General features: G+C 40.4%; 1 protein-coding gene across 1 annotated transcript in view; it reads left to right on the top strand.

Moving 5' to 3' along the window:
• Window positions 1–24348, top strand: part of kdm4b (lysine (K)-specific demethylase 4B) — a 406075-nt gene that overhangs the window by 259896 nt on the left and 121831 nt on the right. The window contains exons 10-11 of the mRNA XM_080213068.1: window positions 19090–19286; window positions 23364–23599. Of these exons, the coding sequence (XP_080069194.1) occupies window positions 19090–19286; window positions 23364–23599 (433 nt within the window). The remainder of the gene's footprint in view (window positions 1–19089; window positions 19287–23363; window positions 23600–24348) is intronic.

Below are 24348 nucleotides of genomic sequence, written 5' to 3'. Positions count from 1 at the left end.
ATGTTTCTGGCTTTCCTACCTAAGTGCATTACCTCACATTTATCTACGCTGAAGTTCATTGACCAACCTGCAAATTTTCTAATGCTATCCTTTTTGCATTGAATTCTGCATTAGTGTTTGTTATTTGTCATCATCTGCAGATTTTGCTATTTAGTTACTTGTTCCTGAGTTCAAATTAATAACGTAGAGAGTGACTAACAATGGTCCCAGCATTGATCCACGACTACAGTTTGTCTGTGCTTTCTATTTTTTAGCCAACTTGCTATCCATTCAACTGTTTAATCCTGATTCTGCATGCCTTAACCTTTATTATGAGCTTACCATGTGTACCATCGATTCATAGAAGTGTACAAGCACTGAAGAAGGCACTTTGGTCCATCGTGTCTCTGCCAGTCAAAAACAACCACCTAACTACTCTGACCACTTTTTCCAGAATTTGGCCCATAACCTTATATACCTTGATGTCACAAGTACATACTTAAATATTTTTTAAGTGTTAAGAGGGTCTCTGCCTCCATCATCCTTTCAGGCAGAGAGTTCCAGATTCCCACCACACTCTGCGTGAAAATGTTTTTCTTCGCATTCTCATTGATCCCTGTACCTAGGGGAAAGTCTCTTCCTGTCTATTCCATCAATGCCCCTCATAATTTTGTACATCTCAATCATGTTCCCACCTCAGTCTCCTCTGCTCCAAGGAAAATGACACCAGTTTCCAATCTCTCTTCGTAACTAAAACTTTCCAGCCCAGGCAACATCCTGGCAAGTCTCCTTTGCACCCTTTACAATGCTATCACGTCCCTCCTATAATGTGGATTCCACAACTGCTCACAGTACTTTAGCTGTGGCCTAACCAATGTTTTATATAGTTCCAGCATAACCTCCCTGCTCTTAGAATTATATGCCTTGGCTAATAAAGGCACTTATACTGTATGTCGCCTGAACCACTTTAACCACCTGTCCTCCTACCTTACTGGACCAGTGTACTTGCATTCCGAGGGCCTTCTGATCCTCTGTGCTTCTCAGGATCTTGCTATCCATCATGTATTCTCTTGACTTGTTTGTCCTACCCAAGTGTATCATCCAACACGTAACTGATTGAAATCTATTTGCCCCTGATGAACCCATCTGACAAGCCCATCTATATCTTTCTGTAATCAAGCCTGGGTCTCTTCTGAGGGGCTGCAGTACTAGCCCCTGTGCCACCATGTTGCCCTGTCATGTCAATGGTCAGCCTTAATTTGACAATTAACAGTTGTTTATTTCTTTGAAATTTATTGAAGAAATTAAGATGATATTTATTAATCTGAATTCTCTTGCACATTCCTTCGATCGCATTTTTTTCCAACTGCATTTCCAGAGTGTCTGCAGGATAGCATGTGTTTACACAAACTGTAGATATGAGTAGAGATCTAGCTATGCTTTTCCTGGCTACAGTTGGTCTCTGGTTAACTGAATTGCTCTTCAGGAAGCGTATTTATAACAAATGAGTAGGCCATGGACAGTTTAAAAGAAAGTCACATAAGAACATAAGAAATAGGAGCAGGAGTAGGCCATCTAGCCCTTCGAGCCTGCCCCGCCATTCAATAAGATCATGGCTGATCTGAAGTGGCTCAGTTCCACTTTTCCGTTTTCTCCCCATAACCCTTAATCCCCTTGCCTACCAAAAATCTATCTACCCGTGTCTTAAATATATTTAGCGATGTAGCCTCCACCACTTCAACAGGCAGAGAATCCCAGAGATTCACCACCCTTTGAGTGAAGAAGTTCCTCCTCAACTCCATTCTAAACTGCTGCCCCCCCCCCCCCGCTCCACCCTTATCTTGAGGCTGTGCCCTCTAGTCCTGCTGTCCTTTCTGAGCAGGAAGAACCTCTCAACCTCTACCCTATCCATCCCCTGCATCATCTTATACGCCTCTATAAGCTCCCCCCTCATCCTTCTAAACTCCAACGAGCACAAGCCCAGTCTATTCAGCCTCTCTTCATAGCTCAACCCCCTCAACTCCGGTATCAGCCTAGTGAACCTCCTCTGCACTCCCTCCAAGGCCAAAATATCCTTGCGCAAGTGCGGCGACCAAAACTGCACACAGTACTCCAGCTGCGGCCTCACCAATGCCCTGTACAGTTGCAGCAAGACCTCCCTACTTTTATATTCAATCCTCCTCGCTATGAAGGCCAGCATTCCATTTGCCTTCCTGATCACCTGCTGCACCTGTAGGCTGGGTTTTTGCGACTCATGCACAAGGACCCCCAGGTCCCTCTGCACCGTAGCATGCTGCAGCTTTTCGCCCTTTAAATAGTAGTCCCTCCTACTATTATTCCTGCCAAAGTGGATAACCTCAGACTTGCCAACATTGTATTCCATCTGCCAGGTCCTCGCCCACTTGCTTAGCCTATCTAGATCCCTCTGCAGACTTTCACAGCACTTGCTAGGACATCCTAGGATTATATGATTTGATTTATTGTTGTCACAGTGTTAAATATTGTTTCTTGTGCGCTATACAGACAAAACATACTGTTCTTAGAGAAAAAACAATGCAGAATGTACTGTTACAATCAAAGCTAGGGTGTAGAGAAAGATCAACTTAATGCAAGGTAAGTCCATTTAAAAGTCTGACAGCAGCAGGGAAGAAGCTGTTGTTGAGTTGGTTGGTATGTGACCTCAGACTTTTATATCTTTTTCCCGAAAGAAGGAGGTGGAAGGGAGAATGTCCGGGGTGCATGCGGTCCTAGTTTATGCTGGCTGCTTTGCCGAGGCAGTGGGAAGTGTAGACAGAATCAATGAACAGAAGGCTGGTTTGCGTATTCTTCCCTATGAACAGTATGTTTTGGCTGTATAGCACACAAGAAACAATACTTTTCACTGTAAATACTGTGACAATAAATCAAATCATATAATTCTAGGACGTCCTAGCAAGTGTTGTGACTTTCTTTTAAACTGTCCATGGCCTCACTCATTTGTTACAAATAGGCTTTCTGAAGAGCAATTGGGCTACATTGACGACTGTTTGCAGTTTCTTGCATTCTTGGGCAGAGCAGGAGCCCATACCAAGCTGTGGTACAACCAGAAAGAATGCTTTCTATGGTGCATCTGTAAAAGTTGGTGAGAGTCGTAGCTGACATGCCAAATTTCCTTAGTCTTCTGAGAAAGTAGAGGCATTGGTGGGCTTTCTTAACTGTAGTGGTGATTAGCCAGTGATCTGGTTGTAAATAATTAACCATTCCCAACCAGTGCATATTCAGCACTTTCGACTATTTTGCTATATTATGGCTTTATTATTAAGCTTTGCTATCAATGATGTGACCTAAATATTGGATAGATATGTGGAAGAAATTACATTTGTCTTTCTTGACACAAAGGCATTGAAAACATTATAAGGTTGTTTCAATATTACTTAAACGTTCTTGTTCATTTGAGCCCTTAATTAAGGTGTTGTCAAGATAATGTTGTAACTCCTGCAGATCACTTAAGATCTGGTCCATTGACTGTTGAAATAGAGAGAGTGATAATATAATTCCAAAAGACACTCATTTGTCACGGAAAAGGCTTTTATGATTGATGATGGTAAGCAGGTGTAGAGATTTACCTGCAACATTCATTTGTAGGTAGGCCTGTGACAAGTCAATTTTGCTGAACTTCTGCCCTCCTAAGCCAGCAAGCAAGTTCTCAATCAGTGGTAACGATATTGATCTTCACAGAGAACAGGATTGATTGTTGTCTTGAAACTTGTGCAATTGCATACAGCGCCATCTTTTTTCTTTGCAGCCACTATAGAGGTTGCCCAGTCATTGAGAGTGATGGGTTCTAAAACTCATATCTCTACCAGTCTCTTCAATTCCGATTCTGCCTTTGGATGTATAGCACAAGATACTGTTCTGACCTTGAGACTCTTTGGTTGGCTGACACTTGAACTCTTTTCATTTACCCAGCGTACCTTTGAACGCATCACTGTATTTTTCTAAGATGCTTTGTAAGTTTATCTTGGAGTCATCTAATCTGCTCATAGCATTCCAATTCCACTCTCTGTTCTCCAGCCAAGAATGACCAAAGAGAGCTGGATAGTTTTATTGGACAACATGGAGTTGCAGCTCTGTGATTTGCCCATTTAACTCTACTTTGACAGTCTGTCTCCTCTGAAAGGCACTATTTCTTCTATGCAGGTCCTCAGGATAACTGGCTTTGAGTGGATGTTACAGATGTTGTTTGTAGGTGCTCTCCGGAATTAGGGAGACTGCAGCCTCTGTGTCGACCTCCATTCTGACTGATTTCCCATTTATTTTTGGAATTACCCAAAATTGGTGTGATTCATCTTGAATTGACACGTTTAGTTTTAATTCTTCATCAGACTATGTTGGGTCTTCATTTATCTTGTTCATTTGTTCTATATTCTAAGTTCTTTTGGTGGAATTTGTTTTATTTTTCTTCGGTATATTTAGGTTGTCTTTAGAAACACTATTTTCTGCAGAAGATTCCTTTTTCCAGCAAGCCCTGGTTATCTGAGCAATCTTTCCACAATTTTTGCATTGTCTGTTCTTCATCCAGCACTCAGCTTGTGAATGGCCCATTTTTGCCAGCAATGACAATGACGACATGCCTACTGCTGGGTAGACTTCCTTTTGATGGGGCCAATGTTATGGATGCTCGTGCCTGCTCCTATGCAATCATACAATCCCTGCAGTACAGATGAAGGCCATTTGGTCCATTTGAGTCTGTACCAACTCTCTGACAGAGTACCTTACCCAGCCCTTTCCTCCATCCAGTTCCCATAACCCTACACATTTACCATGGCTAATCCACCTAACCTACACATCTTGGGACACTAAGGGACAATTTAGCATGGTCTGTCCACCTAGCGTGCACATCTTTGAACTGTGGGAGGAAACCGAAGCACCCAGAGGAAACCCACACTGACACAGGGAGGATGTACAAACTTCATGCAGACATTTCCCCAAGGCCAGAATTGAATCCAGATCCCTGGTGCTGAGACAGCAGTGCTAACCACTGTCCCACCCACTCAGCTCTTAGCCAAGAAGCCTCTTTTGCAACAAGCTCCATTGAAATGGTTATCTCCAAGGCTGTTTTTGACTAAAATTTTGAATTTTTTGGGTTTTTTTTAAGCTGAAGAGTTAAAATCTACTCTTTGTCGACAGCTTTCTTTCGATTCTGTTGTACTTGTAGCACTTGCATGTTGCAGGATAATAGAACAGAAAGTGCTAGCATGTGGGTTTCGGGTCTGATTTCAGAACAGATTTATTAGGCAGCTATTTACTCCACAATGGCTGGATCTAGATTGAATAAAGCCTGTTAAGTAGCTGATGATGTCACAGACTGATCACATGACCAAACCTTTAAGGAGCTGTACAATACAATAACTCTAATATATAACAATTATACAAATGTGTTAGGATTTTAAGTGATTAGAGTCAGTAATTTACGTGTTATTGATTTGTATTTTTTATCATGTTATTTCTAAGGGGTATGTTTAAAATTCAGCTCTGTTTTACACAGTGCTGATGTATCTGCACCAGGCAGTGCTCATGCTGAGAATGCAGACTAATGATTTGTTTCAGCTTGGGGTATGCTCATTTTAATCTGAGTAATGCATTTTTTGTTTTTCCTTTGAGGGTTTCAGGGTAGGATTTTGATTAGGTTGATTTATAGAGACAGAATACGTGAATGGGTGGAGCTAAACATGCAGGAAAAACACACAATTCTGTTTGATTTTTAAACAGTCAGTTTCTGCCTGGCCGTGAAAGGAGCAGGTGGTGTCTTTTTGCCTCTGTCTGGAGGCTGCTGTTTGGGGTTATCTTTGAACAATGGCAATTTTAATGGTATTACTTGCTTTACTAGGTGACAGGTGCCTGCCTGTTTCTGTATATCTCTCTCTCTCTCTCCCTCTCCCTCTCTCCCCCTCTCCAGATGTGTTTAAAGAACTCTAAGACTGTTAATAAGTGCAAACGCATAAGCCTGTGTGTTGCTAACTGATTTTGAAGAGGACTTTAAGTCTGTAAGAGGAATATTGTTTGAATTGGAACTGATAGGTTAGTGGTTAACAATTGTATCTTGCCATGTTTAAGTATCTCAGTTGGTAAATGTCAAATTAATTCATTTGTTGTAGTTAGACTGTATTGTTAAATAAAGTTTGTTTTGATTAAGGCTTCCTGGTGTATCAATGGAATCACACCTGGAGTGAAACACTTTATCCTCTCACTAATGCCAAAATGGAAAAATTGTTGGAATCTAGCCGGACTTCATAACATACTTTGGGGTTTCTACTTTGGTACCCTAGCAGATTAGAGTCACTCTGGAATATAACTATCATTTTAGAGATTCCGAAAAACTAGTTTATTTGCGTTGGAAATGTGGGAAAACGGAAGAGAAAGTAGCAAGGAATAAGTGATTATTTTTGAAAATTGAACACACAACAGTATATTTATGAAGCAACATACTCCCAGCTTTCCATTCTTGTGTCTGACTCTTGAGTTAGTTAATATAATTGTCCTATAATTTGAAAATGTATATGATAGATTTAACTTGGAACCAAAATAATCCATCATTTATGCTACAATTGGAAGACAGAGAAGGGAGAAGTGTTCAAAGTTCAGGAATTTGAAAATATATTGCATTAATATGACCTAATAGTACTTTCCTAACATCCGCAAACATCAATTGCTAAATTACTAGGTAATAGGATTCTTCCTTCAAAGCACATAATAACTTCTTATGCATGCATTATTATTGTATTGTAAAAAAACCCTGTAATTTTCAGGCTAAAATGCTTTTCACAAAGCTGACATGAATTGGACTAACAACCCAGAGTGTTGGATACATCATTGCATGTCACTAATTGTGTACAAAAGGCCTAAATCCAAATTGAATTTAGAAGAACCCTTGAAGAGTCTAGAATTTGGAGATTTATGCAGTAGCTAAGTAGCAAACTGGTTTTGTAGATCAGTTGGGGCAAGTGCAGTAATTCAGTGGTACACCCATCTTTGATAAGTGTGTTGTCTTTATGTTGGAAGGAGTGTTTTGTTTACTTCAGAGGCCAGTTTTTTTTCTTTTATGATTTCAAAGCAGTTGTGAAAGAAATATTTTCAGATTTTTTCCACATTTGCCCAGCAAATATCTCTTCTTCCAATTGGTCACAAATCACTGATAAACAAGATGTAGGTACATACGGTTTTAGAAACAAATATGCAGGAGTTTAAATTATCAGCTGTTTGGGGCTAAAATTCAAAGCCCCAACTTTAACAGTTGCGATCCTGTGAAAAGTTGCATTTATGCTGTGGTTTTAAATCTATCGTATGACATGTTTACTGTTCTTGTTTCATTTTTTGTACCTTCAGCCTGAGTCTAGTTGCAATAAAGCACAAAGAGAGCCTTGAATGGTTTCCATTTTCTTTGGAGTTGGTACTTGGTCCCACAAGGAATTCATTATGAATATTCTTATGTTTGATCTGTCGTATTTATTCTAGGCAGTGACAGTTCAGTACTTGAGAGCAATCCAGAGTCACTGACGTCACTGGCTTGGGGAAAGAGAGATGTGCTTGAACTGAATTCCACTGTTAATACATTTGGATGACATTCATTTCCATAGCTGTCAGTGCTGTGGCAGCTGTACATTGTGTTGCATCAGCTTTCCAGATATCAGCTACAGACATGTTCACTGACTCTTAGCAGTGTGAAAGCAGTTTAAGAGTTTAAGGATTTTTCTTATCGCCAATATGTATAGCTAGATAGTCCAGCAAGAAAATGCTTCCTTTTCAACTAGTCATATTTCATCAGACTAAACCACACTTCTAAGCATGGATGATAAGCTTGTGAAAGTTATTGAAAAGTGCATAGGATAGCACTATGAAACTTACTCTGCTGGTCAGCAATACTGCAGATGGAGAGAAGTTGAGCCATGGAAGCAGTAACCTTAGGTGAAATCCTGATCGGCTCTAGAAGTCAGAAGAGGGCGAGCAACAGTATTGGACTTCAAAATCAATAAATGGAATCCTTAAAACTGGACAGTTTACCCAGCTTGGAGCCAACTTGATGGTTTAATTGCAGTATCTTGTAAGCCACATTGTTGATTTGATTCAGACAAGTCAAGTCTTTGGTACTCAGTTTCAAACCAGTATCATGAAATCCATCAGATTTATTATTCTAATCCCTGCAGTGGAACAGTTGGTAACCCAAAGAATGCACTAGCGCCAAATGAAATTAAATGTTGGATCAAAGGTGTTTGTTAAACAAAAGAAAACAAATCATCTTTCATGGGGTTCTTTCTAAAGAAGTGTTGTATCCTGTGCTATCAAGAGAATTATTGACAATAGGCTGAAAAGAAAATAAAATGCTGCCATCTCTTTTCAGTGGCCTTCCCTGAATGCCACGTGCGTTCATGGACAATCAGGCTGGGATTTCCACTTCCATTCGCATCTAGTGAATTTGGTGACAGAAGTGGAAAATACTGCGAGAAGGTCAGGTTGCGTTTCATACAGTGTGAAAGCATGATGTGATTGTTCCCTCCCCCAGTCCTGGTTTGACTGGCCACATTTCCCCATTTTCAACATTGCGACCTCATTATAATTTATCGTATGATTATCAGATGCCGTAATCATCCCCCTCCCACATCAAAAAATCCATTCACGGCAGTGTGATAGCAGAAGAGTATGAAGCATGACGGAACTTAAGAACATAAGAAATAGGAGCAAGAGTAGGCCATCTAGCCCCTCGAGCCTGCCCCGCCATTCAATAAGATCATGGCTGATCAGATAGTGGTTCAGTTGCACTTACCCGCCTGCTCCCCATAACTTTTACTTCCTTATTGGTCAAAAATCTATCTATCTGCGACTTAAACACATTTAACGAGGTAGCCTCCACTGCTTCAGTGGTCTGAGAATTCCAAAGATTCACTACCCTCTGAGAGAAGAAATTCCTCCTTAACTCTGTTCTAAATTGACTCCCCCTTATTTTGAGGCTGTGCCCTCTTGTTTCCATTCTAAGTGGAAATAATCTCTCTGCTTCTTTCCTGACTAGCCCCTTCATTATCTTATATGTCTCTGTAAGATCTCCCCTCAGCCTTCTAAACTCCAGCGAGTACAGGCCTAGTCTACTCAATCTCTCCTCATAAGCTAACCCCCTCATCTCTGGAATCAACCTGGTGAACCTTTTCTGCATTCCCTCCAAAGCTAATATATCCTTTCTCAAATAAGGGGACCAAAATTGCACACAGTACTCCAGGTGTGGCCTCACCAGTACCTTGTACAATTGCAGCAAGACCTCTCTGCTTTTATACTCCATCCCTCTTGCGACAGGCCTCAGGAGGCCAGCGTAGTTCCTGGGGTGCCAGCTTCATCTCCTTGTAGTGCTGAGGGGTGCACCTGGGTGACCTGCCTTGCTTACTGTATGCTGTATTGACCTTTAAAATTGGTGCCTGGATCATCAAGTGTCTGAATTGCTGTGGGATGAGTGAATCAGATGCTGCCCTGCCAACGATATGTCGTGATTTCCAGTTTTCAGAGTCCTGCACTATATATGACAAACAAAGCCACCATTGCTGTTTAAGCTTCAGCGCCACTTTTCCTGCCCAAAGTTAGTCTTTTCTGATATCAGAGAAAAGACAGTCTGTCAACCCTGGCCACTTTGTCTGAGACTGATCATTACCTGGTTCCTTAGGTGGGTCTTTTTTGAAAACCTGTTTCAGCCATAAGCTTTTTAATCATGGTGGTTTTGGATTCTAGCTTCTTTGATCTGAATTTTGTCTTTTGGAGTCTGAATGCAAGTAAAGATTTTGTCATTGTGACTGAGTATTCCTTGTAGCATGGAGGAGAGTTACAATCAGATCTGTGAATTCTTAGCGGTGCGATTCCCTGTTTACTTGCCTCTTGCTATTATTCTAATCAAAGCCCGTTGAATGTGGATACTTGGGACTCCTTCTGCTAACAGGGAACAAAATCCAACTTCAGTGGGGTTGGGCTGATCCAGTGCCGTTGAAGTGAACACAGAAGTCAATTTTAGACGACGTTCTAGAATATTCACGTTATCTGCACTGCTTTAATACTAGTTTTTTTTCAACATTCATGATTATAACCACTTCACATTGATGGGGACAGCACAGTGGTTAGTACTACTGCTTCACGGTGTCAAGGACCCAGGTTCAATTCCTGGTTTGAGTCTGTTCTGTGTGGAGTCTGCATGTTCTCCCCGTGTCTGCATGGGTTTCCTCCCACACTCTGAAAGACATTGACCTGAACAGGTGTGGAGTGTGACAGAATTTCACAGTAACTTCGTTACAGTGTTAATGTAAACCTTGTGACAAATAAATAAACTTTTTATGATCATGCCTTCCACTACCTGGGCCCAATGCTCTGGAATTCCCTCCGTAAATTTCTCCAACTCTGTCTCACTTTCTTCTTCTTACAAAGCTGCTTTGACCAAACTTTCAAGGTAGCCTCCAGCCTCCGTCTGCTTTAATGCCTCTTTATCTGGCTTGGTCTTCTATTTTGTTTTCTAATACTCCAGTGAAGCAACTTCGGATGTTATTGAAGGCACTATATGAATACCAGCTGCCAGCCAAAAGGGGATCAAAGATTACAGGGAAAAGACAGAAGAATGGGATTGAGAAACGTATCAGCCATGATCGATTGATGGAGCAGACATAATGGGCCAAATGGCTTAATTCTGCTCCTATATCTAATGGTTTTATAATACAAAAAGAATAATGAACCCCCTGAGTCATTCTGAATAAGCTCCCATTTTCCTGATGAATCCATCAGTTCAATTTTCAGTGAAAACTCAGCAACAGCTCCCATATCCCATTGGTGGGACTGATACCCAGGGTCTTGGGGATTAGATCCTTTATCTTAGAGTGTTGGTTATGGCAGAAGTCAGTGGTAACCACTGAGATGAAAATGTCCTTTGTGGATATCATTTCTATTCAGTCTTATACACAGCAAACAATTCATTTTTGGAGTGGTTTCCTCATATAGCACACGTTTTCTGATGGTTGAAGAGGTTAATTTTTGAGAGGCAAGTTCTGTCATAAATATGGCACGTAAATGACCAAGTGTCATTGTGGGTTGTTGGTGTCTGCAACCAGCAGTTGTAGCCACTGGTAATCGTGGTGGTGAATGGCAGCCCACAAGATATGTTGCCATTTTCTTCTGTCATTAGCTGGTGACTCCCAAATGCAATAATTGATGTTTGGGACCTTCATGTCATACTTGCAAGAACCCTTGAAACGGTACTTTGGGTGTCCCACTGGTTCTCTGGTCTGGATACTTCATGCAGAAATTCCTGGAGTATGCAACCCGCTTCCATTCTGCAGATGTGCCTAAGTCAAAGGAGCCTTCTGTGTTTGAGTGCTAATAAACATGAGAGCCCTGTCTTTGAGAAGACTGTTACATTCCTGACTTTTGTCTGCCAGGATATATCCATAGTGCACTGCAGGGAGTGAAGATGAATATTGTTGAGTTTTGCTTGCTACCCATAAGTCAGGAATCTTTCATAGACATACAACAAGGTGCTGAGAGCGCAGGCCTTATTAACCATCAGCTTGGTTCTAGGGATCTGCTTGATGATCCACGTTTCATGAGTTGGCCAAAAGTGGTGGCTGCTTGCTCTCTGTGTATTCAGTTCTACTTCCAGGAGCAGGTTTTCTGCCATTAGGGAGGAGATGCCATCTGTTATCATTGATCCAGCCCACCCCATGATGATTCAGGTAACATTGGCCGTGAATCGCTGTTTATTATAATATGTACATTTTAGCCACCCAGGATGAATAGTGTCTTGCGATTTGTGACATAGTATTCTGAAGATACTTGACAGAATAAATATTGGGAGAATGTGCTTGTGGGGAGACTAAATTCTCTTCCCAGAGAGCAGCAGAGGTTGAATTGGACAAATTCTGATGGACACGGCAGTTGAGAGTATTGGGGCAAGTGGAGCTGAGACCACAGCCAGATAAGCCATGATCTTATTGAATGGTGGAGCAGGCTCAAAGGGCTGAATCATCTACTCCTGCAGCTTATATTCCTCAGAATTGTAGAAATGCTCTTCATCTGAGATGCTAACATGCAGAGTTGATGCACAGGTACGCGTGATATTGGCTGCAATCCGAGGTTGCTACTGGCTACTCAATTCACTGTCAACCAGAAGGTGAGATGCCTTAGTAACTATAGAAAATCTGTTCCTTTGACAGTGTAGTAACAATTGTGTTCCTTCATTTACACTCGTCAGTGGCGGTTTAATGAATCTCTCAGAATTCCATACAGACATCTTTTGCTTTGTGCTGCAATCATGCGGGGCTGTTCTCAAGTTTACAGTATTTTCGGTTTGTTAATGCAATCAGTGAAAACATTCAACAGGCTGAATTAAATTGTTAGAGGGTTGGATCTGTACAGAGATGCCACTAATTTCCAGCTATCCAGCATGACAACCTTGTGCGTGTGCACCTAGCAATAAGGTGCTGCTTGTCTTCCTCAAGTACTGGAACTGCAGCAATTCAGCATTACATTTTAAAGGGATGTTTGCATGATGAAAGGAAAGCGGATACAGGGAGCTCTTGCATAAATTTTTGAATCAGTTCAATTTTTATTTGCTGATTTCGTTCTTTCGCTTCAAGCTTTGGTCTTGTAAAATAACACACGTTTTTGACAAGAGATTTTATCTCATGGCAATGTCAAAATTTACAGCAAAGTCTTTGTCAAAGAGGAGGTATGCTTATTCTGGAGTCCATACTCCTATTTATTTTTGAAATAATACAGATCAGAGCATTTGTTGCTTATGACAACCCACTCAATGGTCTTTGAAGTTAGAGACCATTGTAAAATATACGCTGGAATTTAACCGTGCTGACCTCCGCAGGAATTGGAGCAGATGAGAGGTGGAGCACGGGAAAGTCCATTGATCTTGGGCAGGATTTTACGGTTTCGGGTCGAGCAAGGCCGTAAAATCCTGCCCATTGACTTTTATGGACGCCATGTAATACTGTAACAAAAACAGCCCATCTCGTAACCAATTAAACCAAGGAATGACTTTTAAAGCTAGGAAAATTTCTGTTTTCTACCTGGTCAACAGTAATTGCATGGAATTGGTGACTTGGACTTTGCATGCTTGTCCAGTTCTGAACTTTGTCCATGGCTGCTGGCTTTGGACTGAATCTTGCACTGAATAGGTACTGTTAGCTTGACATTTTTTGTTAGTTCTCCATATAGTGGTAATACAGTACATCTTCACCTCTGTTGCATTGAGTTGTGTTCAGTCTTTTCCCTGTGACAATGAACAGTGTTGATTCTGGTATAGTTAGTGTAACAAGGGAGGGGGTGAATTTTATCCCCATGAGTTTTACTATTGAATTTTACATAGAAATATCAATCAGAATTTTAAGTCTTCTTACCTTGATTCCAACAATGATCATCTGGCTTTTGCACGGAGAGTAACAAAGACACTATTGGTATTTGCTGTTGTTGGAGAAAATAGTTGAACAGCAGCTTCCAACATCCACAGATGCACAAGGTCAATCTTCCTCTACTGTATGTAAACTCCAAAACCCATCGTCCCGCTGAGACATTTCTATTGTCCACAAAAACCATTCCTTGGAGCAAGAGAAAACAAATTTGACAAGTCACCTTAAATTTATTCTGCCTCGAGAAGATAGACACAGGTCAAGTTGCATTGGGTTTGAATTTGATCTTATCCAAAAAGGAATCATTCTAACTTCCTGTGGGATCAAAATGTACATGGATGGAAATAGTTCCTTACTCTTGTGGTTTCTGGATGAATTGGTTAAAAGGGAATAACAAATAAGAGTCTTGGTCTTTCCCAATGGCATTGTCTTATCGATCTGTTTGAAGAAGGCTGAGGCAGCCAGGGGCGCCATTTACTTTTAATGACCCCATCAACCTTTATTGTGTGTCTTTACCTGGATTTGATGACAGCTGAAATATTGCGACAATTTCTTCTGATAATTCTGCAGTTTGTTTCGGTAAAAATGATGAAAAGCTGCAATGTTCTTGTGCCTTTAAGCTATTTGAACTAGTCCATTGCAGAAGGACTTCAGTCACTGTTTTAAGTCTTTGCATCCTCATGTTGAAATTCCATAAATGAAACTAATGTATTGGGTAAATTTTAGAAGTATTTGACGCTCTTAAGATGTGATTTCTCTGAAATGTAACTATTTGCTTTCTGTTTTAATACTGACTGGGTTACATATTGTGAATATTCTACTCCATTACACACAGGTGGATTCACACAGACAGGGTAATTATGATGAGCCTTTGATACATGCCTCATTAAAACAAAATGAATACTAATTTCTCAGCAATCCATTCAGGTGTGGACTTGCTCTGCAGAATTCTGTATAGTTTTGACCGAGTTTCTCCAAAGTTCTACAGGCACATCCAAAGTGTTTATTTCTAGTTCCAAGTGTAGCATGCATTAGAAAAATGAGTAACTTTGGAAAGCCAATGTTACTTCTTTCTATTCTCCCCACCAAAGTAGCTGTTTGTTGTGTTTACCACCTTATCTACCCCTTCCCTCATCTGTTGGACTTTAGGCAAGGTTTTCTGAACATTAGCTATGGATGGGTAGCAATCCTCGGCCCAAATTTCTGGAGCAAGTCAATATACTAAAGAACTCCTGCTGATACATTAGGCACCAAAAGGAGCAGATCTCCTTTGCAGCAAACACATCAGGCAGGCATCGTTTTGATGTTAGATACAGCAGTTTTTTTAAGAGGTATTGCCCATCTCGTTCCTGGGCAACTTGTTGTTATAAGCACCGGCTGTGCATCTGGATAAATAGGAAGTGTGTTGAAATGTTATGATTGTCATTTTTTTTTCACATTCTTCCACTGCCTGTCCCTTCCCTACCTCCGTAATTTCCTCCAGTGCCACTGTGCTCAAAAGCTAACTGCACACATTTTGCACATCCCTGATTTTAATCACTCCATCGTTGGTGGCAGGTTTAAAGCTCAAGAGTTCTCTTCCCAAACCTCGGCTTTCTACCTCTCTTCCTTTAAGATGCTCCTTAAAATTTTCTCTCTCGTCAAGTTTTTGATCATCTGCCCTGATGTGACTCAGTGACAAATTCTGTTTAATAATGTTCCCGTAGAAGTGACTAGGGGCTTTTTAATCATGTCAAAAGCACAAGATAAATGCACGTTGTTGTTGAAATTATTTGAATGAAGCAACCTTAATAAATGTAGCGAGATTGATTCCAAAGTAGTTTTACCCCAATTAAGAATTCAGCTTTTTAGTAAGTGTGAAAATGGTAGATCATTTTAAAAACATCTGATGAATTTATATGCTCCATTCAGCATCTTTTGACACATTTGCAAATGTAACGTGTAATGAGCTTAAAATGAGACAAATTATTTTTGTTAATAGCCTGAAAACCTTTTCAACACATGGTGAGAACTGCATGGCTAGCAGACTCAATTCATGTCAATGCATCCAATGTAATGGCCCAATTTTTACAGTAATAATGAAGGCAAAACTGTCAGCATTCACAGTCATTGCTCCTCTGAAACGGCATTCATCAGCATGACCTCCTATCTGTAGATTACTGACGTCCAAGATAGAAATTCCACCCCCAGCCCCGGCCAACACAAATACACATACTTGTTCTGGAAACTGAACTCTGTGGCACAACAGACTGGAGAAAGAGGGCAAAGCATCAGAACAGATAGAGTACCATAGAGACTCCTTTTACTTTCTGTGAAACCCTTTTTATAGACTCTTGTGGCAGCAAATGAAAATTAATTATATCTGCTTTCTTAATTATTAGAAGAAGGCAATCAGAAGATATTTTGTGTAATTCCCATAAGCTGCCAATATGAGCATGTTATGAACTCCTTGCTTTTTATGGGTTCATTTGTGAGCTGTGTACTATCTGGTTTGTTCCGATTATTACATTTCAGCACTTTTAACTTTTTTTTTATTAAAAGCATTATGCTTGCTCAAAGTGATTGAGCCACGACTGTTTCTGTGCGCGTGTGTGTACTCGGGTTTTGATTTGCTTGTCTGGTAATTTTCAAACCCTGTTCTTGGTAATTGAACACAAGGCGTACAATGCACTTCGTAAAATAAAGAATGATGTTACATGCACCTTGGCGGCGCATACACCATGGAGTTTTACAGACTGTGATCACAGCATAAATATTTTAGATAGTCTGAAGCAAATAAGATGAGGCGCGTATAGTGTGTGTTGTGTGTTATTGGATTTGCCTCATAGCAGGTGTCAAGAGTGATTGAAAAATAATACAGGTTTTGGAGGTCCCTTTTCTGGTATTAATGAAAAGGGCATGAGGTTTAAGGCTCTTGTTACTGGATTTTATGTTGTTTTCTATATTTTTCATCTACAGACTATTGAAAGTTTTAAATACTGCTCAGAATTTTCTAGCTAGTATCTTAGTATGGAGGGAACCGAGTGTAGGGTGTCGAAATTTGCTGATGACACCAAGATTGGGGGAAAGGCAAATTGTGCGGAGGGTGTGGAGAGTCTGCAGAAGGATCTAGATAGGCTGGGCGAATGGGCCAGGAAATGGCAAATGGAATTTAATGTTGGCAAGTGTGAGGTGGTCCACTTTGGTAGGAAGAATGGTAGGAAGGACTATTACTTACGTGGCGAAAAACTGCAGCAGGCGACGGTGCAGAGGGACCTCGGGGTCCTTGTGCATGAGTCGCAAAAACCCAGCCTGCAGGTGCAGCAGGTGGTCAGGAAGGCGAATGGGATGCTGGCCTTCATAGCGAGGGGGATTGAATATAAAAGTAGGGAGGTCTTGCTGCAGCTGTATAGGGCATTGGTGAGGCCGCAGCTGGAGTACTGTGTGCAGTTTTGGGCGCCGCACCTGCGCAAGGATATTTTGGCCTTGGAGGGAGTGCAGAGGAGGTTTACTAGGCTGATACCGGAGTTGAGGGGGTTGAGCTATGAGGAGAGGCTGAATAAACTAGGCTTGTACTCGTTAGAGTTTAGAAGAATGAGGGGAGATCTCATTGAGACGTATAAGATGATGAATGGGATGGATAGGATAGAGGTGGAAAGACTCTTCCCGCTCAAAAAAGACAGTAGGACTAGGGGGCACAGCCTCAAGATAAAGGGGGGGCAGTTCAGAACGGAGTTGAGGAGGAACTTCTTCACTCAAAGGGTGGTGAATCTCTGGAATTCTCTGCCCGTTGAAGTGGTGGAGGCTGCCTCGCTAAATATTTTTAAGAAGCGGGTTGATGGGTTTTTGATAAGAGAGGGGATTAAGGGTTATGGGGAGAGGGCAGGAAAGTGGAACTGAGCCACGACAGATCAGCCATGATCTTATTGAATGGCGGGGCAGGCTCGAAGGGCCAGATGGCCTACTCCTGCTCCTATTTCTTATGTTCTTATGTTCTTATCACGCCTTGCTAAGATTTTCTTTTGCAGCTATTTCCATGGTTATTTTAGCAATTCTTTAACCATGGCCATTTGATATTGCATTCTTAGATAGCTAGTGAGACATGAATTGGGATAATTATTGTCAGATTGGTTTTAAATTCCTGCTTGTGTCTTGATATGTAAATGATCTGGGGTTTTGACTTACCGTGTTTGGAACCTAACACCGTGCTTAAGAGTCTAATTCAAACTACTGAAACAATTTACCCATACCTGTGAATTTTTGTTTGAACAACATATGAGACCAATCTGACTTCATTAAGTTTATTGGGTTTGGATACAGGGCAGAGCCAAGGCTTGAAAGCCCACAATAATGTTCGGGATTGATGTGTGGGTATGACCTGTAGAACGTGTGCAGATTGCAAGAGTACCAGAGATCTTCTGGAACCTGTCGCTCTAGGACCACTGGCGTCCTTTCAAAATTTTAATTTAAATGACAGTGCTAAAGAAGAAAACCCCTCTCTGCTCTCCATCTCCAGACTCTGACTTCATAAGAAATAGAAGCAGGAGTAGGCCATCTAGCCCCTCGAGCCTGCCCCGCCATTCAATAAGATCATGGCTGATCTGTCGTGGCTCAGTTCTACATTCCCGCCCTCTCCCCATAACTCTTAACTTCATTTATCACTCACCTGTGAGGCAAATGTAGCAACCATTTCTCTTCCAGTAATAAGGTGATCACTTTACAACAACCTTAGCTGCTAGTTTTCAAATATGCTGGTGGCTGTTAAGTTGTGATGTGTTAGGGGACATACGTGTAGTAACAACACTGGTCACTTATATTGAAATAGCATTTTTAACATAAAACATCCCAAATACTACAGGAACATTATAAAACAAAATATGATGCCAAACCATACAAGACGGCTTTGAGGTAGATAACCCAAAGCTTGGTCAAAGAGGAAGAATATTTTAAAGGAGCAAAGCAAGTAGAGAAACAGAAGTTTAAGGAAAGAATTCCATATCTTGGGGTCCAGGAAACGAGAGATTTGGCCACTAAGAGGGAGCAATTAAAATCTAGATCAAAATTAGAGGAGTGCAAATGTCTTGATGCTTGTGGGCTGGGGAATTTTGGAGATAGGGAGGCATGAGACCCTGGAGGGATTTGAAAACAAGGATGAGAATTTTTTAAATTGTTGTGTTGCTTCACCAGGAGCCAATGTAGACCAGAGAACCCAGAGGGGTGATTCTTAGCTAGATGAACAGCACATGCAATAAATAGAACTCCGAGCAGTGGCAGTGAGGGCAAATACATAAATTGTCATCATTGGGCTCTTATTTCTCCTTTACTTTGAGATTTTCTCTGGATCTGGTCCAGATTTAATCCCTGACATTTGGTAGTGGCTTGCTTTGAGTCTGAGACTCCTACGTTGTTTCCTGTCCATAAAACATGGTGCTGTATCTGATGCTGCAAATCCTGTCTACTCCCAGCCTAATCCCCTAACCATTCTTTCAAATCCATCTGATATGCAATTGTGTAGAAATCACAAAGTGTTTAGTACTTTAAAATGTTTTCTTTGCTGAATTTTACATTATTATTATTAAAGCTTTGAAGGTACCTCAGAAATTGAGCATATTTTTGTCCACTGAAGATGAAACCTTGGTACTGGTTGTTCTGTTATGGATGTTTAATCTGTTTTTTGTGTTTTTCCTCCTCCCTTCTCCTTTTCCTCCCATGTTTATAGTGTACCTGTAGAAAGGACATGGTGAAGATCTCAATGGATGTGTTTGTGCAGTTCCTTCAGCCTGACCGCTATGAGCTGTGGAAAAGTGGCAAAGACGTTGTCACTATTGATCACAATAAACCAACCGCTCTGTCGAGTCCTCAGATGGATGATTGGCTGGAGCGGAAAGCTTCGTTAAAGGCGAAATGTATCCGAAGGTAATGCTTATCTATTCATTTTTTTAATAAAAGCAGTATGTTTACAAAGTGTTTCCAGCAAATAGATTTAAGTTGAATTAGTCCATGCTGCAGAGAGCTCACTTGCATTGTCCTTTCACAAAGTGTTCTGAAAACTGCCAATACTCCTTTAGTTTCGTAACTCAGTTATCATGAGGAAAAATGTCAAAATGAACTGATGTCTATATTTTGTGCATAAATAGGATCACTACTGCCCAATAAACTCAGATTTGAGATCCTGGTCTTCAGATACTCTTTTCCTCAGTTGGCAGAAGACTCAGCTGCTTGCTACTAATTAGATGGCTCCAGTTGTTTAATATTCATTGCAAGCTATACTATATTCTGGCCAAAGGGACAATCTTGTGTCCTGCTGCCATGTTTCTGCCAATTTACTGTTTTAACCCAAGCGCCAACAGGTCCACACAAATAATCCTTGCTGCCTTGTGTATCTTTTTTTGTTCCTTGTCTTTGTGGAGAATTACCATCGTCAGAGGGGCTTCTATATTGACAGTATGGCTCAGATCATGTGGAGAATTATAAGTGTAGGCTAGATTCCTAACAGTCAATGAAGCAGTGTGTAAAAAGATATGAGGATACATAAGTAGTCAGATACAAAATAGTTCATTTTCATTAACATAATGATTATAACCCTCAGTTTGGAGGAGTCACGATCTATACTCGTAACTTGAAATAGTTTCTCTCACTATCAAATTGAGTTTATACTTGCCAAGTTATTGATTAGAAATGATTAAGTAATTAACTGAGATGAAGTGCAAAAGTAGTTTCCCTCTGTAACTCCAGGTGAAGGTTCTACCTTTGTGAAAATAGAATCATGCCATTGGCCTAACAATTGAACTGTGCTTTTCAGACACACCTCCTTATCTAAATTAGATTTTCCCTATTGCTGAAATACTGTTAGACTTTTCAATACATTCATCATTGTACATTAATTTAAGAAACACTGGCCAGAATTTACAGTAGTGGACAAGCAAACAGACTTTCCCTGGTCCATTAAATTTCTTTGACCTTTTTAATTGGAAGCTGAAGTACATTAGAGATCTGATTTGTACACCCACAGGACACTTGACTGTCAAACAATTGTGTGTCTTCTCAATTCCGGTCAGACTTTAGCATTGTTAATGAGCAGTACTGTCTGAAAAGGAAGTGCATTTCTGAATAGTAAACTTTATATCAAATCAGGTTCAGAATAATGAAAGAGAAAAACAGATTAGAATGAGAGTGTGAAGACAAAGAAAAAGTTTTTTAAAAAAATTAAATCTCCAGCAATTAAAATTTGAAGGAATAAGACTTTACACTTGTAAAATTGAATTTTGTCTTTAGAGTGGTTGCTTATCAGTAAATAAGATGATCATATCATTAAAAAGTACATAAATTGGAAAAGACAAGCCCTACCTTTCTGTGATGAGTTCAGTCCATATCTACCATGCAAGTAAAGGAACTTCACGTTACTCAGTACATTTAAATTGTGTGCCAGGCAGTGAGATGCTACTTTTGTGCAGCCTTTGCATGAGTGGAACACCTTAAATGGCAGCTTCTGAATTTTCATTGTCAGCTGTGCATCTGCACTGACCTGAAGTTGCAATTCAATTTGCACATAACAACAAAAAGCAGCATTTAATCTAACCATTTTTTACAGTACATTTTGGCCCAAAATCTCAAATAAATGTACTAATTATTAGAAGCATCAGAACGTTCTGGTGGGAAAGGTACGCTAAACATTTCTTGAATTTGAATATAGGAGAATATTTTATAATTAACTTCTATTAGTGGCCGTTGCCTGTTGCACCCTTTCTGAATAGGTGTGTGTATAATGCATTTTGAATACACAACTGCCTCAAATACCTTTTTTACATAATGTTGGTGTAGCATCTGCTTTGGTATCAGTATTCATGGGGGAAGTACTGTAAATGGTGCATTTAATAGGGAAGATTTCACAGAAGAATGGTAGAAACCATGGTTTGTATTCTTTGACCTTTTCCTGGGCTGGGATTCTCCAGTCCTGCTGAGCACCAAATTCTCCATTCTCGCTAGTGGTGGAGTGAACACGTTTGGAGAATTCCAGCCCATATCTTTGCGACCACAAAGTTGGAACATTCCAACTGCCATGTGGTCAGACTGAATCCGGAAAAAGTATTGAGAGCAGTGTGGAGATAATTATAGCCTGGGCTGTGAAAAGTAGGTCCCTGGAGACAACTGCTTATGAAAAAATAATGTTGGGGTGCAAGGTTAGAATTTAAATATCAAAGTTCTGTGTAGTGATGGACAGATACATTCCTTAGCTGGTGTTCTGGTGCTGTACATCCTTACTGTAGTATAGCTGGTCCAGTAAGATGCATTCTCACTTGTACTCTGTGTATAGAATGCAGGATGCACTTACTGGCACATTATTTAAGGAGTATTACATGTGATTAAAGAGAAAAGACTAAGTCCTGTCATAGATACTTCATTAATGAAGGTACAACTTGATGTTCTTTCTATTGCAGTCAGAAAAGAAAAAGGCTATTGCACTGTCAAAATGCAATACTAAATAATTTAGTCAATCCCACTCCTGTTCACTCCTTTTCTCTTCATTATTCTTCTCTTCTAAGCAATTATCTGACTAATTTATTTAACTGCTTCAACAAGAATTTGTGACAGAATATTCTACATGATGGTCACCACTATGTGAAGAATCTTTCCCTAACCTCCCCTTTAATTCTTTTTGAGATTACCTGAAATTTGTGTCTTCTCATTAAGCTCTCACCAACCTGTGAAAACATATCTGTTGGTATCTTGTTCTTTCATAATCTCAAAGACATAATCTTAAAGGAGCAGAGGAAGGCAATGGCCTAGTGGTATTATCGCTAGACTTTTAATTGAGAACTCAGCTAATGTTCTGAGGGCTCAGGTTTGAATCCCACCATGGCAGATGGTGGAATTTGAATTTGATTATATAAAAAAAATCTGGAATTAAGAATCTACTGATGACTATGAAGCCATTGTCGATTGTCAGAAAAACCCATCTGGTTCGCTAGTGTCCTTCAGGTGAGGAAATCTGGCCTCCATGTGACTCCAGAGCCACAGCAATGTGGTTAATTATCAACTGCCCTCGGGCAACTAGAGATGGGCAATAAATGCTGGCCAACCAGTGATGCCCATGTCCCATGAATGAATGAAAAAAAAACAGGGACCTGGGCATATACATGCATAAGTCATTGAAGATGGAAGAATAGGTTCAGAGCAAGTTTAGTAAAGCATTCAGTATCCTATGCTTTATAATGGGGCATAAAGTACAAGAAAGAAAGTTATGCTGAACTTGTTTAGGTCACTAATTTGCCCTAAGTATTGTGTCCGGTTCTGGGTGCTACACTTTAAGAAGGATATAAAGGTATTGGAGGTAGTGCATAAAAAATTCACAAGGGTGGTTCCAGGCATGAGGAATTTTGAATTGCGAAGATCAATTGGAGAAGCTAGGACTATTTTCCATGAGAAAAGAAGATTGTGAGGAGATTTGATTAAGGTATTCAAAATGATGAGGGATCTGGACAGGGTAGTTGAGAAGAAACTATTCCCAATTCGAAAAGGATCGAGAACGAGAGGGCACAGATTTAAAGGAATTAGTAAAAAAAAACCAGTAATGATGTGGAAGAACCTTTTCACTCGACAAGTGGTTAGGGTCTGGAAAGCACTGCCTGCTAGAGTGTGCTGGAGGCAGATGCGACTGAAGCAATCAAAAGGGAATTAGAGTGTTATTTGAAAAGAAAGAATGTGCAGGGTTACGGGGAGAAGGTAGCAGAATGGAACTAAGATAGTTGCTCATTCAGCGAGATGTGTAAACATAATGGACCAAATGGCCCCCTGTGCTGTAACAATTCTGCGATGCATTCAACAAGTTACTCTTCTGTGACTTAGATATTCAAATCTCCTAAGTAAATGCAAAATTGTCATTTGCATTAATGTGTAAAAATTAGACAGTACCACAGTACAGTTGAGGTAGTTTGTCAATTTTACTCTTTCTTTACCCCTCTATCTTCACCCTTCCCCACAAATATGTTACAGATCTCATCGGCGAAGAACCCAGACCAGGAGGCAGAAAACTGAAGACCAGAGAATACTGAGCGAACCTGTAGCAGAAGAAACCTCTGGAAAAGATGTGCCTGAAGATGAAGCCAAGATCAAGGAGGAGCACAAGAGAACAATAGACACAGAAGAGCACAGCAAACCAAGCAAAGTTACGATCTTGGAGCTCAGCCAAGATGATTTCACAGCAAATTTATTTGATCACCATTTTTCAAGTATGTGTTATGGACTGTTACATAACAGTCATTAGTGAATGCACGTGTGGTTCTTGGTGATGTAGTATTGATTGGAGTAAAAGTAGAGTGATTCAGAGCAATGATGGAGCTACCTGAACAAAGGGTGTACAGATGATTTCAAAGTGCACGCCTGAGAGTTGGGACTGGGTTTAAATTGAAGTCAAAACTGATGGGAATGAAACTATGTGCCTCCCTCGTTGGTCAAATTGCTGTGCACCAAGTGAAATGAGTAGGTGCACAAATCCAATTCCTGGATTTAATAAAGCTGTGCACAACACAAGATGGCCCGTGAGTTACTGATTTTTCTGAAAATTGTGGAAAATTTGAAACAAATCACACTGGGTCTATTAGAACTGTTGCATGAAATGAAGGAATTCTTGGAGAAGAGCAGAGAATCTTCCAGATGATCTGTGCTGTACTCAGCGTGATAATTTTAGATGCTGACATGATGTTTATAAAGCAAAAAAAATGTTTTAATCCATAGCATTGACATTCTTCATGTTGACAGGCAAAAAGCTTTACCGAAGGAGGAAAAGCAATGATGCTGCCTTCTGGTATTCGATTTATTATACTTATCCATTTGCCTGTATTAATTCCTCTGGGACATGTACTTAAGGATTCAGTACAGCAAAGTTGAAAATAGCACAAAGTCCTTTCTGTAAGGCAACAGGGATAGTGGAGAAAGTGAACCAAAAAAAAAATGCATGCATGCTGCAATGCTGGCCAGT

The sequence above is a fragment of the Carcharhinus amblyrhynchos genome, chromosome 26 (genome assembly GCF_965287045.1).
Source record: "Carcharhinus amblyrhynchos chromosome 26, sCarAmb.v2.hapA, whole genome shotgun sequence".
Classification (NCBI taxonomy): Eukaryota; Metazoa; Chordata; class Chondrichthyes; order Carcharhiniformes; family Carcharhinidae; genus Carcharhinus; species Carcharhinus amblyrhynchos.
The sequence above is the reverse complement of the archived record's forward strand: the minus strand, read 5'-3'. Positions and strand labels throughout refer to the sequence as shown.